Here is a 13,730-nt window from a genome sequence, read left to right on the forward strand (position 1 = left end):
TATTAAAATAATAAAAATAAATAAGATAACAGAGTAATTTTGTCTCAAAGATAATTTTAACACGTAAAATTCACTCTTATTTAAATTTATCAGAAAAAAGTGATCAGTTTTTTTTTTTTTTATTTCCATTGAATCGGATAGCATTTATTCCATAATAACTTATTTTAGAGAAAAAAAAAAAGGAGAATTGAGTTTAGTGCAAGTTGATGTTGAAATGGCTACTAGCAAGCATATTTCATTGCTTTTACCTTTCCAACCAGTTTGACAAACCTGCTAATATACTCTTCAAGTGTTAATCCATGTATGTCAATAGCATAGCAACTGCATTCTCTTTCAATACCATTGATGCATAGCATTTGGTGAGCTGAAACATCCTAGATTTCAGTCATTTGCACCTCTCGATGTTCTTCCCGATTCTCTCAGAACCTTGTTTGTGATCTCTAAAGTTTCCCTTAATCCTATGCTTCCCTTCTTTCCTTTTACGGTCATGTTGATTTTCGGTTGTTAGGTTTCTACAATAAGCAACTGATTTTCCTTCTGAAAACCGGCATACACTCTTCGATTTCTTAAGCAGAAAACAAGTGAGCCACTAGCATTACTAGTCCAACACTGTTTCCTTGTTTCTTTGAGTTCTTCATACACCTAGGAGAAACATTTGGATCATTAGTTTCAGTCTTCCCATGGAAGCTTTCGATTTTCCGATGAAATCCAGAGCAACCCGAGGGACTTTTGCCTTGTTTCTTCGATCCTTACAGGCACTGTCGCTTTCCAACACAAACTACTTTCACCATTTCAGGTATCAGGCAGTAACACCGGCTTTATAAAGCCGACATGGAATGCATAATAGTATGGTTCAGGAAAGAACTAATGTCTAAAGCAGCACTTAGAATATCAAGATTTATGACACAAAATTTTAGAAAACCCACAAGATTCTTTTTTTGAGCCCAAAAAGTGTCTGAATTTATAAATTAGAACTGCGGGGAATATATAATCACCCCAGCAGCTTGCATGTTTAACTACAGGAAATAAACAAACCCTGAATGGCTAAGTTGATAACTACCCGAAAAAGTTATTAAAGGCGGTTCACCATGGTCCATAAAAAGCTGCAGGCCAAAATGAAAAACTGGTATAATCCCATTGTTAATGCATTATTACGACAAAAAGAAAAAACCTCAGGTCACGCATGCAATTGAACTATGAACAAGACCCCCTCTGCTTCAATGGTGTGCCTTTGCTTCAGCTTTCCTTTGAGACTTTGCCTTCATCTGAGGATAAAAGTAAGAGTAACGTGTAAGCATTTGTTTTACTATGAGTTTAACTCATACCCTTTACTGAATGGTTGCATATATATGTTGTGTTATCCGGACTAGAATATGACGGATATAAACAGTAAAAGTACAATGGAGACCCTTGCATAAAAAGCCTGATTGCATTTTGCCCCTTTCACTAAAAAAAATGGGCAAATTAATCCATTTACATTAAATCAAAGAGCAAATTAGTCCTTTCAATTAAAAATTCCATCTGTTTCTAGTGCTAAAAACTGTCATTGCTGATAGAATAATCAAACAATTACATGCAGCATGCCACGTGTGCCTCATTCTGACATATAGTGACCAAGTTTTAACAGTTGAGATGGATGATTTTTTTAACAGAAAGACCAGTTTGCTCTTTGATCTAATGTATATTGACTAATTTGCCCATTTTTTGAGTAGTAGAGGTAAACTGCAATCTGACTCTTAGTACCAAGGCCTCTATAGTACTTTTAGCAGATATAAACACATGTCCAACAAGAGTATAATCAGTATTTTCTTCTTTTAGAAAAGGGGAAAAAAATCCCTTATTTTAGATGATCATATCCAAATATCCATATCCAAAAATTGTATCAAATACAAGTGCTGAACACGATACTTTATAAAAAAATGACGGACACAATTAACATAGTGGACATTCAGCACAAGACAAAACCTATGAACATTAGGGTCAAACAATTAACATAGTGGACATCCAGTAAAATGTCCAAACTCCATATGACATCTTATGCATTCATGGAAATGCATTTGAATGTAAAGCAAATGGTCAAACAATCTTTGTTATTGTTAGATGCATAACGCATTAGATGCTAAAAATTTACCACATCATTACTATGTTCATTCCTGAGATTAAATTTTCAAAACACTCTTATCTATCTCTAAATCCTCTTGAATTATTTATAACAACCAACAAATGTTTTGTAGATCTGCAAATAGATCAGAAGATTTCTGAAACAACACATTCGAGCAGGGTTTATCACCTAAAGAAACTGATATCCTGATCATGGTACATGCTACGCTATAATCAGACTCGTGTGAGTGTGGATGCAAGAATATATCCAATACAAGTATGTTTAATTTTACTAAGTTTTAACATATATTTAAAGTAGACCTTTTAATTCTGACCCAGACTCAAAAACCACACTCCAACAATCCCGAACCTTAGCAACTTGTTTTAACCATAAAAGGTCAGTCCGCCAAACCAGAAACCAGAAATGACCCTAAACCTAAAATGATAGAACAAGTAATCTCAATTGGCTCGAAAGTGAATGTAGTTCCAAATGCAAAAACCCAAAAAACTATCCTTAAGATCTGGACTACCAAACTTAGATGACCCGAACATGAAAGAGACCTGAACTCGAAATGATCCATAGCTGAAATGACCTGAAATTGTTAAAAACTCGAATTGACCCGACTCAGATTGAGCCAACCAAAACTAACCCAATCCTCCCAATTGGTCATATTTCCGAAACCAAGTCCGAATGAGTCGGAGCAACATAGCCTAAGATTTTCGTTCTAATAACAACAATTAAAACTAAAACAAATAAAAAGGGTTATGAAAATGCATCTTATCAGATAATGAAGAACCACATCAAAATCCAATTACAATAAGATAACATGAAATGCGGAAAACATAATCAAGACTCAGTAAACATAAAATAAGTAAAAGCAAATAAAATGGAGGTACCTTGAGGTACTTGAGCTTAAAGCTCCCATAAACAAGTCCAAAAGAAAAAGCAGATGCACGAGCCACCTATTATATTATATATAAAACCAAAAACCCAATCAACTTAAACAAAAGATAATCTGATTTTAGATTATTTATTGGCAGAGAATCAAAATGAGATCTATTGTTCATATAATTTTATGCTTTGTTTTGCAGAAGTCGATTAGGGAATTAAAAAAAAAAAGGAGAAAAAGGGAAAATAAATTACGAGAGCGAGAGTGCTGGTGCCGGAGTAAGGTCCAGGTGGCGGCGCCATGGCTTTGGTTTTTGTTTGTGTGATCGGGAAATGAGCGATGGAGATGCAATGGAAATAGTCTGCAGTGGCGGAAGGGAAAACAAAGAGCTCTTGGCCTCGGTTTTTATATTTTGTGGAGCTTCATCTACAAAACGAAGTCGTTTTAGAATGAGAAAAGGGGCCACTTTGCGTTAAGAGTTGTTCATGAGCCGGGTCTGATACGGATTGAACCCTAACCAAATCCTAGGCTTGGGACTGGCCCGGAAAATGTGTCAATTTTTATTCAAGTTCGACCAAAATAAAAATGCCAAAATCCAAACCCGACTCGCCGTATTAATGTTTTATTTTATTTTTATATAAAAAATTAAAAATATATAACACAAAAAAAAACTAAAAATATTAAAATAAATATTTCCTAACAAATTAAAAATATATATACTAAAATAACACTAAGGTAGGCGCAATTTAATAACCAAATACCTCTAAAATAATAGTAACATAATAGTGAAATGACAGCAAAACAGTGAAAAAACGGTACCAAAACAACAGGTTTTTTTTTTGCAAAGTTGGGCTGAACCCAAGCCTTAAAAACATTACCTAAAGCCCATCCCATTTTCTAAAAGGCATTTTCTTATTGAAGCCCATTTTTTAAACTTATATTTTTGCACAAACCCTTTTACCTCTTAAATCGAATGGTTAACCCATGAAAAATTTTAATTTCCACCTTACATTATTTAATTTCATTTTTAGTAACCATAAATCGTCAAACAATAATTGAACTTTTGCCTGTTTGTACATTTAATTTTTAACATAATTCGGTCCTATATTTTTATAATATTATTAGTTAGTGCAAATAATTAATATAGTTAAATTTTCGAAGGTCCTCCTCCTATTGACACGTGGGCACTCACCCGTGGCCCTTTTCTTTTTCTTTTTTTTTTTCAATTTTACAAAAGTGGTTTAATTTTAATTTTAGTCTTTCTATTATACTTAAATTTGAAATTTAATTATTATACTTTAATTTTTATCATAAATTCCTCTTTTATTTTCATAACATTATTAGTTAGTCCAAATAGTTAAGATAGTTAACATTTCGATTAAAATGTTATATGGTTATATATAATTGAATACTTTAAGGGTCTTAGGAATATACATATCTTTTGGGCTCGCTTTACTTTTTTTACATTATAAGACAATGGTCAAATTTTAATGTTGACCTCTAAACTATGCTAAAACTTGGATTAAATCTATATACTTTAATTTTGACATAATTTAGTCCTTTCACTTTTATAATGTCATTAATTAGTCTAAATAGTTAATATTGTTAACTATTTCAATTACAATGTCGTATCTATTTTTTAAGAACACTATTCCAACAAAAATTATTCTATCATAATGTTCGAATGCGTGTTTTAAGAAAAATTTCACATAATCATTTTCAATATAATTTTTATTACATCACTACTAAGTGATTTTTTAATTTTAAAATGTCACACCGTTGAACTTAATCAAGAATTTTAATGGTGGTAAAGATTGAAGCTGAATTTCTAATTTTGAAAAGTAGATGAAATAAATTCTTGAAAAATAAAATAAGGTGACTAAATTTCAAATGTATGAAGTGTATAGGATTTAAATCATATTTTAACCTTCAACTTTTTACTCCATAATTTGATACAGATAAATAATCAACCCACTTCAAAATGTCACACAAGTGAACTTACTAGAAGAATTTTAAAAGCGACAACAATTGGACCTAAATTTTTAAATCCAAAAAGTAGAGAGTCTAAATATTTAAAAATAAAAATAGGATTAGAGTATAGTTTAACCTGCAATTTTTTACTCCATAATTTGACACAAATAAATAATCAACCAAACACGAAGCGTGAGAATCATACTAGTATTAGTAGAATTCTTTCTGCATGCATCAGCTTAATCGAAACTACAAACTTTCAAAAGTATGTACAAATAATTCAAAAGTTTTTAGTTAAGTCACTAGACTATAAGGTTATTTTTTTAAAAAAGTTTCGCCAGCGAGTTTCAAGCGACGATTCGATGATAGGTAAAGCAGATCGATACGCATCAACGATCGAGTGGAAGAACATACCTTAAATCCAAGTTGATCTGACGGTCAATTTTGAAGATCAGAGAAAAAAGTTGTTTGAATTTTGGTTCACATATTCGTGACATCCAAAGTTGTTTCATGAAAAAATGATTGAACCATTCAAAAGTTTCCGTTCAAGTCAATGGGCTGTTAAAATTGATGTTATATGACTTTCTCTATTTGTATTGTTTGTACTAATCGAAAGCTCTCTTTCCTCTTCTTCTCTACGGTTCAATATTTTCATGAAACAATTTTGGACATCACAATTTCTCCGAACCAAAATTCAAACAACTTTTTTCTCCAATCTCCGACACTGACTGTCAGATCGACTTAGATCTAAGGTATGTTCTTCTACTCGTTGATGGGTATTGATCAATCGTACCAATTGTTGAATCGTCACTTGGAGCTCGCTTGCAAAACTTATTTTTTTAAAGAAAAAAAACTTAACAGTAAAGTGACTTGAATAAAAACTTTTGAATAGTTCAGTGACTTAAATAAAAACTTTTAAATAGTTCAATGACTAAATTGTAACTTTTTTTAATTAGATGACCAAAACAAAAACTTATCCATAATTTAATGACTAATAATGTAGTTTACCCAAAATACAAATATCTAATTCAAAGCCCATCTTTCCTTGAGATCAGTACTTGTTTACCTACCCACATTCTCTGACAAAGTACCATGTTGCTATAAACTCCTAATGTTCACTTGAGGGTCCAGTTAGATATATTAATTGCATAATTTACTATAGGATTAAACTATGCCATCTAGGATTTGAAGTTTATATCCATTTTACATTTTATGAAGATCGATCATTTTAAAATTTATGGATTTTTTTTAATAATATTGTTTTTAAAATTCGAACTTGAATATTCTTGTTGAAAATATAACTTGACTATATAATATTCATATTGAAAATATTCACAAGGGATCGTAATGCCCATATTGTGATTGAACCCAAACTCTTCCTCGGCTCTGCGGAGCAAGCATTGAAACTCGGGGTGAGTCAAGAACGAGATCCGAACAATGTATCTGCTCCGGTTTTCGCCGACGGCCTTTGGGTACGTCGAGAGGGAGACCATCGCTGTCGTCCCCAAGCTCGAACATCTCTTGAGGATTTGCTTCAAAACCGCGGTCTGAGGCAGCTTGTGTGATTTCCTAATCGCCATTATTGTTTTGGATGGTTTGGATCCTGGAGGGTGTTTATTTATGGAGAAAAGTTTGGGTATATATATTATAGGTTTAATTGCATTAACATCCTTAAACTAGGGTCTAGGTTTTCAAAATGTTAATTCCTCAAAACATCAAATATCGTATTGATCAGGTATTTTAGTCAACTTATCCATTGGCTAGGGCATTAGATGTTAGCTCATATACAACGTGAAACATATTCAAGGCACATGTCTATTTACCACATGACCAGAGGTAAGTAGAGGTTAGAGGTGCTCATGGGCCGGGCGGCCCGGCCCGGCCCGTCCAAAATATGGGAGGGTTTGGGTAAAAATATAGGCCCGAAATATGGGCTTGGGCAAAAAACGAGGCCCGTTTAGAAAACGGGCCGGGCCTCGGGCACCACTTTTTCGGTCCGGGCCCGGCCCGATATAATAAATATATTTATTTTTTAAAATTTTAAAATATTTTTTACATACTTTTTTAATTTTTTTAATTTTAAAATAATTTTAAAATATATTTTTTAATTTTTTTTAATTTTAAAATATTTTTAAAATACTTTTTTTAATTTTTTTAATTTTAAAATATTTTTAAAATACTTTTTTAATTTTTAAAATTTTAAAATAAAATGGGCGGATGGGCCTGTGCTTATGATTTTTTCCGGCGGGCTGGGCAAAATCTTATGCCCATATTTCGGGCCGGGTCGGACTCGGGCCGAAATTTTTTATGGGCCCGGCCCGGCCCATGAGCACCTCTAGTAGAGGTCTTTACCCAAAAAAATAATAAAATTTCAATGAAATTCCTTTAGAAATTTTAAAATTGCAAGCTAATATATATAATAGTAAAACTTATATTTTGGCCCTCCAAATATTTACAATATTCATTTATGATCCTTTAAGAAAATTGGCTTCCCATTGTAGATTGAATCAGACATGTATAAGAAGTCCTTCTAAATTTTATTTATACCGTGCTTCTTAACATGTTTGATTACTAATGTAAAAAAGCTTATTTAATACACGTGTTAAAATAATTAGACATAAAATAAATAATAAACAGTATAATTTTAAACTTGTAAAATATAAGCACAAAATTTTCCTTCTCTTTACTAAAAGAAGTCATGAGAGTGATTAGATATTACCAAATAAAATTAATTTATTACTAGCTCGTATGTTAAGATATGTTAAGAAAACAATACTCGAACCGGGGACAAAGTATCCATTAAGTAGGTATACCCACATCATATATGAACCGATACTTAACATCTAAATTAGCGATTCAACAGTCGGAAGAGCATCATGGATGCAATAATAATACTTTGAAAACTTAATTAGAATGTATTAAAGTCTAAGGACCGATTTAAATTCTAGATGAGAGTTTTGTGACGTTTAATGGAATTAACCCTATAGTGAAAAATAATATACGGTTGCATGGAATTTCGGGTTCTAAACTCCATACATTGACTAAATTCTTTACATCTAGTTGAATTTTAAAAAAAATATATTATAAGATAGTTATTGAATTATTCGAATATTTTTATTTACTTCACTAAGCTATTCAGTAGTTTTAATTTAAGTCAGTGGGTTGTTATGTTTTTATTTTTCAAAAGTTTAGCTAGCAAGTTCCAAACGACGATTCGACAATCGGTATGGTGGATCAATACCCATTGACTAGTAGAAAAGCATATTTTAGATCCAAGTCGATCTGGCAGTCAGTATCAGAGATCGGAGAAAAAATTTATTTGGATTTTGATTCGTAGATTCGTGATGTTCAAAGTTATTTCATGAAGAAAAAAAACGATTAGTGCAGATGGTTCGAACATGAAGTGTCACACAACACGATTTTAACAGTCTAATGACTTAAGTGAAACCTTTTGAATAACTCAATGAGTATCTGATAATTTTTGAAATTAATAATTAAAACGTAAACTTATTAATAATTTTGTGATGATAGATGTGGGTTACCCTTAAAAGTTATTATCATGGCTTGTGACTCTTTGGTGTCTGTGTTTGAAGTGCAGAAGACTAGGCCATAGCAACTTGCAGAAACCCCATGTGGGTTTTTACTGTTGGATTTGCAGGTTTTGACCCTTTGTTTAATGCAATTTTTTAGTTTTATTTATTTATTTTAATTATGTTTGTGGATATGTTTGATCTTTAAAATGGGCTTTCATATATTTAATAACATAGGTATGTAATTGGAAAAGGGTTTCAATATTTTCAATTATTTTTTGGATATTTAAATTCACTAAAATTACTTTTAAATATGTATAAAATCAAAATTTGGGATATCTGAATGTAAGGATGACTCTATAATTTCAGTCGAAATTGAATTATAAATTTTGAAAAAGTTAAAATATAAATTTATCATTTATTAACTTATAATTTCATCATTTTAAATAGATTAAACATAATTTTTGGGGGCCAAAATGCAATTTTATTATATATTAACTTAAATTTTCATTGTTTATAAAGGGACTAAATTACATATTTTTATTTATAACTAGGTAATGTCACACCCATGGTTTGGGTGAAAAACAGAATTATGTAAAAATATATATTTATAAAAAAATTGATATGTTAATTAAACAATATTTTGGTTGAAATGGTAAAATAAAGATGTTCAAAACTATAATCTTTTAGGTGCAAATCTCATTATGCGTGTATATTCTTCTGTTCTTTTATATACAATATATAAAATGATAAAATACCCTTCAAAATAATATAATTTACATTATAAAATAATAATAATCTAATCATTACGTAACTGAATTGGTATCCGATGATTCATTTAAATCAATTAACATCAACTTATCAAATCCAATTCTAGTAACAATGGCACTCATGATCTTTGAGTTACCAAAACAAGAACATGAATGCATGATTTAAGACTAAGAAAAACAAATGAACAAAAAGGGCAAAAAAATTACCCCACATGGCACAATTAGAGGTGTTCATGGGCCGGGCCGGGCCCATAAAAAAATTTGGCTTGGCCCAAAATATGGGCTTAAAATTTTGCCCAAGCTCGGCTCGGGAAAAAAATCATAAGCTCGGACCCGGCCCGGCCCGGCCCATTTTTCTAATAAATATTAAAAATTAAAAAAAGTATTTTAATTTTAAAAGTATTTTAAAAATATTTTAAAATTTTAAAAAATTTAAAAAAATATTTTAAAAATATTTTAAAATTAAAAAATTAAAAAATAAATATATTTATTATATCGGGCCGGGCCAGGCCCGGGCCAAAAAAGTGGTGCCCGAGGCCCAGCCCGTTTTCTAAACGGGCCTCACTTTTTTGCCCAATCTCATATTTCGGGCTTACATTTTTACCCAAACCCTCCCATTTTTCGGGCGGGCCGTCGGGCCGGGTCGGGCCGCCCGGCCATGAGCACCTCTAGGCACAATCTATCAAAGTCACACATGCAATGTTGTGTCCCCCACAAGACAAATATTTCTTTTTCCTTTTGGAAATATTTGGGTATGAGATCATGTTTGATGCATATGTTCAAGGATAAATTATATATTTTAAAGAGTTAAAAGTATAATTTTATCTTTGTGTTAATATATATTTTTTATAAATTTTAATAGTATTAAATTAAAAATTTACCATCTTAAGGGCTTAACGCATAAATTTATCAATATATTAACTTAAATTTTTTGGAGGGATTACAAAACAAATTTTTCATTTGGGGTGCAGGGAACCCCTGCCTCGCTCCCTTGGTGCCGTCCTCATATATATATATATTGGTCGAAATCAATGTATCCACCATCAATAAGAGTGACTAATCTCCTCATCAAGATGGCCACAAAGAGTTTTCCATACTCATGAGTGAGAATCGAACACCAATAGAAGTTGGTTTAAGTTTTGATCGAAACATCTTATAATTATTTATTATGCTTTAAATGTTTCTATAAAAATTTAAAATAATATATTATATTTTCATAATTTGTAATCGGCCAACTTATTTTTTTTGAGCAATTTCATTATAGGCTCTGATCATATCAAGTCTTTTTGACATAATGCCTAGAATTACCCATTGCTCCTCCCCAACCAACAAATACTATATATCTTAATTAACATAAAACGTTAAGTTCAAAATCAATTTGTTTTTATTATCATACTTTTATTTCGAATCAAACTAAACTTAAACAAACATAAAATTGACTGATATCATATTTAGACTCCAACCAATCTAACCCTACAATAAACCTACGTCCCTGTCAAGTTCATTGAGAGTGATGAAAGAGATCCCCAAAAGGATGATAAAAATCTTCAGGTTGTCCCACTCTTGCCTATTCTTGTTGCAATCTGCTATCATGGCTTATCATTATGTAAAACCAACAATAATGGCCCATTCCATATTCAATATCATTGAATCATGGCGACTTGATAATATGAATATTATTGTATTAAAAGTTTAAATTATATTTTATTTTTTTATTAAAAATGAATAAATTAATCTTTATATATTAGATTAAAGAGGAAATTGATCCTTTTGTTAAAAATTATATCTATTTCTATCATTAAGTGTAAGTGTAAGTGTCTGGTTATTCCGTTAGTCAAGCCAATTTTTAACAGTAGAAATGAATGAAAATTTTAACAGAAAGGACCCATTTGCTTTTTAAACTAACAACTAATTTACTTATTTTTTAAGTACTTCCAGTACAATAGTCTCCACTATACTTTTACCAATCAACACGTCATATTGAAAAGGAATTTGATGTCCTTTGAGTAAAGGTTATAGATTTCAAGAAAACAGTGTTGAAAGATTTTTATTCTCGTTTAAAGATTTGATCCAGCTCGACTTCAAATTTAATGGGGTTGAATATAATTACATGATGGTGAAACATCTTAAACAAAATTTTTTTATGTACTTCTCAAAAGAAACCCAAACAAGCACCAAAATTTTGGGATTAATTTGTACCCTTCAAAAATAAAAACACATTTACAAAATAAAAAATTAAAAAAAATGCAAATCAAAATCACCATATATATGGCTTTGCTTATTACCTCAAAAATCAAGATTTATATCTTGATATTATCATTCTTCTCTAATTTGTAATATGTACCCAAAAAAAATATTATGAGCCTTGGCTCACGCATTACTTATTCGAGTTAGCTTGATGAATTCCTCTTCGGCACATGGAACAATAAGACCCCTCACCGGATAATCGAAACCAAACTCTTCCTCGGCTTGCCTTAACAAAGCTTGGAACAAAGGGTGCTTCAAGTACGAGATCGGAACCACAAATCTCTTGTTCTTCTCTTCGTCCCCGACGTAAACCGCGAAATGGCCTTTTGGGACAATGTTTACCACTTTACTATCCGACGATGTTCTGTATGAGCACTGTTGCTTCGAGTGTGACCGTCTTCTGATAATCTGCTTCGCGTGAAGCATCATCTCCAGTAACCGAATCCCCATTGATATGATCTGATCTCTATAGTAGCTTTTTTTTTTAATACTTTCATGTCCTTCGCCTTTGGGGGTATATATATTATATATATACACAAGGGCTTAGGGATTTAATGCATTGATATAATATTTTTGCATGCATGAAAAAGGAATCAACATGTACTTTGTCCTTGAGCTTTGAAGTTGTATATATAATATTTACTATATTAACAAGTTGGATTTAAAAAGGGATTTAAAAAGGACCCTATGAGGGAAAACTACTTTGATGAAGCTCTCGCCCACTGGTTTTTCACATATCCATGGAAGGGTTTTATGTGGAGCTTTTGTTTGCATGTTCTTATGTCAGTCTCTATATCCGGGAATTCATGGTTTCTTTTTCTCTTTCTGCCACAAACTACGAATTATAAATTTTTAGGGTTAAAATATATTTTCATCATTTAATTAATTGTTAAATTTATAAATTTAAAGGATTAAAAGGGAAATTTTACTAAACTATAGGGACCAGGGCTATTGTCTACCAACACTCTTTTACCCACGACAACTCGACACACGGCAAGCTCTCTCTCAAGCTCCTCAATCCTCGTGTTTAAAGTCTTCGGTTGTGGCCATTATTTCCTCCTTCAAAGTCAACACCATGGCCTCGAGAGCATCGTCCCTCACTATTAACTTATCCGCAGTGAAATTGAGCATCCCTTGCATCTCTTCTACATTGGAACCGAGAGACTCCAACACGCTTCCTCGAATTGCTCTTCCTTCAAGTCCAATTCCATAGTGCGTCCCTCGACTTCATCAAGTGTCTCTCTCATGTCCCTCATGGATTCCTTGAGATTGACCACTCGTTCCTCCAAAGCCATCAACATATCTCTATTAATGAATAAAATAATAACTATAATTTAAAAATTTTAAAACTAAAATTCACTTACTTTTCGTAATCATCGATTATCATCCAATAATTTATTAACGGTATATAAAATTATACACATTAAACTACGTCCCATACGCATTACATGCATGCTGAAGGGTTTGAGCAGCTTTTTTTTCTTCCTCTTTTCGAGTATTTTAAAGGTTTATACATATATATATATAATATTGTCTCTAAAATTTGAATATATATTCTCTTCTTGAGAATGCAATATGCAATATACCTCATTATTGCATCCCACACTTATTGGTAATGTTTATAAATAATGGGTCTCCCTCTAATTACCTCACGGGTATACCTTGCATGGATTTGGCCTGATTTTTTTAACTAGTCCAACTTCTGTCGAATTCTTTATGTGATGTGCTGTGTATTAGTTGAATATTACGTTATAATTAATCGGACATATATTCATACTTACAATTTGTACTTATTATATACTTATAATAATATTATTGTCTTTATACTAATGAAATTAAAAATAAATAAATAATGGATGTAAATAGTAAAAATAATAACAAATATATGATTTACCAATTCAATTTTGAAGACCTTAATTGGGGGATGGTTGAGCCAGCCAATCGGTCGACGGATGCATGTGGTTATGAATATTGTTATATTATCCAGTTAAACGTGGCAACGGCAGGCAGCTGCTATCCACTGCAAATTGGTGTCCGACGCCAGTCTAATATTAGGTCATCCAGATTTGGGCGGATGTGAAGTAGCTATATGTGGATTTATCAATTTTTATCCCAAGTTAAATTCAATTTAATTCACTAAACAATTTTCTAATAGAAATTTTGCAATTATAAAATTTAATCCAAATAAATAATCTGAAATGATTTAAACTTAAAATGATCTC

At 31.7% G+C, this 13,730-nt stretch overlaps 2 protein-coding genes across 2 annotated transcripts; both read right to left on the reverse strand.

Annotated features, from left to right (window-relative positions):
• Nucleotides 1-911: 911 nt before the first annotated feature.
• LOC105779609 (uncharacterized) lies at nt 912-3,401 on the reverse strand. Its single transcript, XM_012603429.2, has 3 exons — nt 3,245-3,401; nt 2,998-3,063; nt 912-1,265 (listed from the first exon to the last, which is right to left on the reverse strand). Exons 1-3 carry the CDS (start codon nt 3,290-3,292, stop codon nt 1,218-1,220), a joined length of 162 nt encoding a protein of 53 aa, XP_012458883.1. The 5' UTR covers nt 3,293-3,401; the 3' UTR covers nt 912-1,217.
• An 8,230-nt stretch (nt 3,402-11,631) lies between these two features.
• LOC105779608 (auxin-induced protein X15) lies at nt 11,632-11,958 on the reverse strand. Its single transcript, XM_012603427.2, has one exon. It carries the CDS (start codon nt 11,956-11,958, stop codon nt 11,632-11,634), a length of 327 nt encoding a protein of 108 aa, XP_012458881.1.
• Between the last annotated feature and the right edge of the window lie 1,772 nt (nt 11,959-13,730).

Source organism: Gossypium raimondii, chromosome 4, assembly GCF_025698545.1.
Source record: "Gossypium raimondii isolate GPD5lz chromosome 4, ASM2569854v1, whole genome shotgun sequence".
NCBI lineage: Eukaryota > Viridiplantae > Streptophyta > Magnoliopsida > Malvales > Malvaceae > Gossypium > Gossypium raimondii.